Raw genomic sequence first — 4227 nt, forward strand, 5'->3', positions numbered from 1 at the left:
TTCTCCGAAAAGATCCTGCAACACTACTACCCCCACCAAGACGTAGCCTATGCTCCTCAGCCATACCCGGTCATGAATGCTCAACCTTATATCCGGCCACAATAACAAGCCAACCGGAACCAAGCTCTATTTCCTAGAAACCAGCCTCCTTACCAAAACCACTACAACCCCTGGCCTCCACAAAATAATTTCCACCCTCATGAACCACCCAAGAGGCCAAATTTTACACCAATTGGCGAACCCTACTCCACTGTTACCAAAACTTGTTCAAATGGGTCTATCACTCAATGCGCCTATCACTCAAAGCCTGTTACAGAGCCGGTACCCGATGCGCCTATCACTCAAGTGCAGAAGGGCACGACACAGATGACTGTTGGACTCTAAAGAGAGTCGTGGAAAACTTGATAGAACAAAGGAAGATAGTGCTAAGGGATGAAGATATTCCCAACGTGACTAACAACCCGCTGCCGGCCTACAACAACAGGCCGGTAATCGGAATGATTTGTGAGGACAAGAAATTTGACCTTGCATTGAAGGCCATCATTGCCATCGCTGATGTAGAAAGGAAACCAAAAGCTACCCCGAAGCAAGACAAGGGGGAGGAAAAGAACAAAACCACCCCTCCAAAGTCAGAAAAGAAAGTTGAAGTGGAAATTGGGGCAATGCCTCCCAAAGATGATGTTCTCTATGTCCCTCGAGGCCGCCAAGAAAAGCAAATGGCTTTGAGTCCTCCCAGGAGATTCGAACTAAATAAGACAACCCAAATATATGTGCCTAAATGAGCTTATGTGATGCGGGGGCCAATTAATCTACCAAGGCTGAGTGAGCCCATGGTTATTAGCCGCACACCACAAAAGCCCATGACGGATCCTACTGATGTGCCCTGGAATTACAACAAATCAGTGGTGACTTATAAAGGCAAAAAAATCTCGGGAGAAGTTCAAGGAAATAACCCCGCTGAAAAGTATTTCAATCTGGAAGAGGTGAACAATGCCACTAGAAATTGCTTCACATCTAAGAAGACCGTAAGTGCCGAAGAAGCGGATGCCTTCTTTCAAAAGATGAAAATGGTGGATTATGAGGTGATCGACCAGCTTTGAAAATTTCCCGCACAAGTCTCCTTTTTATCTCTGTTGATGAATTCCACCGAATATCAAAAGGTGTTGATCAAGACCCTTAATGAGCATATATACCTATTGAGACTTCTGTAGAGCAGTTGGAGAGAATGGGCGAAAGATTTTTCGCAATTAACCAAATCTCCTTCAGCAAAAATGACTTGCCCTTACAAGGGGCCGCACATAACAAAGCGCTTCACCTGATAGTCAAATGCGAAGGGTACTATGTGAAAATGGTTATGTTGGACGGAGGCTCTGGGGTAGACATTTGCCCACTCTCAACTTTGCAACGTATGGAAATTGGTACCGAGAGAATCCGACCCAACAACGTTTGTGTACGTGCCTTCGATTGTATCAAAAGGGACACAATTGGAGAGATTGATCTGATTCTGACCATCGTCTCAATAGACTTTGAAGTAACCTTCCAGGTTCTGGACATGGACACGTCCTACAATTTTCTCTTGGGAAGGTCGTGGATTCACGCAGCGGGGGCTGTGCCTTCTACTCTCCACCAGATGGTGAAGTTCGAACATGAGGATCAGGAGATTATGGTTCATGGGGAAGATGAGCAATCGATTTATCGGGACCCGTCAGTCCCATGTCTTGAAGCAAGAGAAGGAAGTGAGCACATAGTCTATTAGGCCTTTGAAATCGTGGTCGCTGATTAGTACGAAGAAGGAAAACCTTGTCCTCAACCCTTCCTTTATAATGCATCAATCATGGGGGCCAAAGAAATGATCAGGCATAGCTATAAACCTGGGAAAGGGCTTAGGAAATCGTTGCAAAGAATAGCTGAACCTATCACCCCGACTGCCAGTGAGAAGTTCTTTGGGGTAGGCTTCCAGCCTACTCCAGCTGATGTAAGATGGGCAGATGATAGGAAGAATGATGGTTGGGTCTTGCCTCAGCCGGTGCCGCATCTACACAGAACATTTGTCAAGCCAAAATACAATGAGGAAGAGGAGGATAAGGCCTTTACGACCGAAGAAATTGAAGAAATCTGTGGGGCCATGAGGAAGATACTATATGAAGCCCACATGGTTCAACCAGGGGAAGGCTCAAGCACCACTGAGGTGCTGTATATAGGACCTAATGCCAAACTGCGAAATTGGAAGGTTACGCTATTCCCAATCAGGTGGGAGTCCCGGTAGACCTGTCCTACCACTTTTTCTGCATCACGAGTTATTCCACGACATAAATCTGATGTTTTCTTTAGTTTCCTGTCTTTTAATTTCCAATGTAAACCCTGTTATCTTCAAATTCAATGAAATGAAATCAATATTTCATCGTTCATCTTTCTTTATTCTTTCTGATTTGGTTATTTTTCTCTTTTATTTCTTCTTTCCGTTCTAATAATGCGGCTTTAAACAATATGACATACTTGCGGACTTCATGCCCAGATCCAAACACGTTGTCTAACTGTGAAGTAATGAACCAAGAACTGGAATATAATGAAGAAGAGGCTTTTAGGGAAATAAATCGAGAATTGGAATAGTGTGAGAATAAACCTAAGTCGAACTTAAATGATACTGAGCCAGTTAATTTGGGTACTTCTGAAGAAGTCAGGGAAACCAAGATAAGCATTCACACAAATGAGAAAACCCGGGACGCATTGATCCAACTTTTATTTGAGTTCAAAGATGTGTTTGCTTGGTCATACGATGACATGCCAGGACTAAGTGTTGATTTGGTGGTTCATAAGTTGCCAACTTACCCCCATTGTCCCCCCTGTCCAGCAAAAGCAAAGAAAGTTTAAAACCGATATCAGTGACAAGATTAAAGAAGAGATCACAAACAGTTGAAAGCGGGGGTGATCCAAGTGGTTCGATACACCACATGGTTAGCCAATGTATTTCCAGTTCCAAAGAAGGACGGGAAAATTCGAGTGTGTGTGGATTACAGAGATTTAGACAAGGCAAGTCCCAAAGATAACTTCCCTTTGCCGAACATCCACATCCTTGTTGATAACTGCGCCAAACATGAGATACAGTCCTTCGTGGATTGTTACGTAGGATATCACCGGGTGTTGATGGATGAAGAAGATGCAGAAAAGACAGCTTTTACCATACCTTGGGGTACATACTGTTACAGAGTCATGCCATTTGGTCTGAAGAACACCGGGGCCACCTACATGAGATCCATGACTACCATTTTTCATAATATGATGCACCAAGAGATAGAGGTGTATGTGGACAATGTAATCATCAAATCCAAAACTCAGGACGACCACGTTCGGGACTTGAGAAATTTTTTTGAGCGGTTGCGCAAATATGATTTGAAGCTGAACCCGGCCAATTGTGCATTCGGGGTACCATCCGACAAACTTTTGGGATTCATAGTCAGTCGGAGGGGCATCGAGTTGGACCCGGCAAAGATAAAATCAATTCGAGATTTGCCTACTCCAAGAACCAAGAAAGATGTTATGATTTTGTTGGGAAGATTGAACTACATCAGCCGATTCATTTCTCAGTTAACATCCACGTGTGAACCCATATTCAAATTGCTGAAGAAAGATGCGGCAATCAAATGGACAAATGAGTGCCAAGAGGCTTTTGATAAAATCAAAGAATATCTGTCGAATCCGCCGGTATTGGTCCCACCTGAGCCAGGGTGGCCTCTGTTCTTGTATCTGATAGTCTTGGAAAATTCTTTCGGTTGTGTCCTCGGGCAACATGATGTGACCAGAAAGAAAGAGCAGACCATTTACTATCTGAGCAAGAAGTTCACCAGTTATGAAGTCAAGTACACTTTATTGGAGAGAACTTGTTGCGCTTTAACTTGGGTCACTCAGAAGCTGAGGCATTATTTGCAAGCTTACACCACTTACCTCATAACCAGGTTGGATCCTTTAAAATACATATTTCAGAAGCCAATGCCCACGGGTAGATTAGCAAAGTGGCAGATCTTGCTCACGGAATTTGACATAGTCTACGTCACTCGCACGGCAATGAAAGCCCAGGCGTTAGCAGATCATTTGGCTGAGAACCCGGTTGATGATGAATACCAACCTTTGAGCACTTACTTCTCAGATGAAGAGGTAAATTCAGTTGAGGCAATATCTGAAGACACCCATGCTTGGAAAATGTTCTTTGATGGGGCAGTAAGCGCAAAA

General features: G+C 43.8%; 1 protein-coding gene across 1 annotated transcript; it reads left to right on the top strand.

Moving 5' to 3' along the window:
* Window positions 1-1348: 1348 nt before the first annotated feature.
* On the top strand, window positions 1349-1756 carry LOC142163039 (uncharacterized). The gene has a single exon (XM_075220290.1). It carries the CDS (start codon window positions 1349-1351, stop codon window positions 1754-1756), a length of 408 nt encoding a protein of 135 aa, XP_075076391.1.
* Window positions 1757-4227: the final 2471 nt, after the last annotated feature.

Source organism: Nicotiana tabacum, chromosome 8 (genome assembly GCF_000715075.1).
Source record: "Nicotiana tabacum cultivar K326 chromosome 8, ASM71507v2, whole genome shotgun sequence".
Classification (NCBI taxonomy): Eukaryota; Viridiplantae; Streptophyta; class Magnoliopsida; order Solanales; family Solanaceae; genus Nicotiana; species Nicotiana tabacum.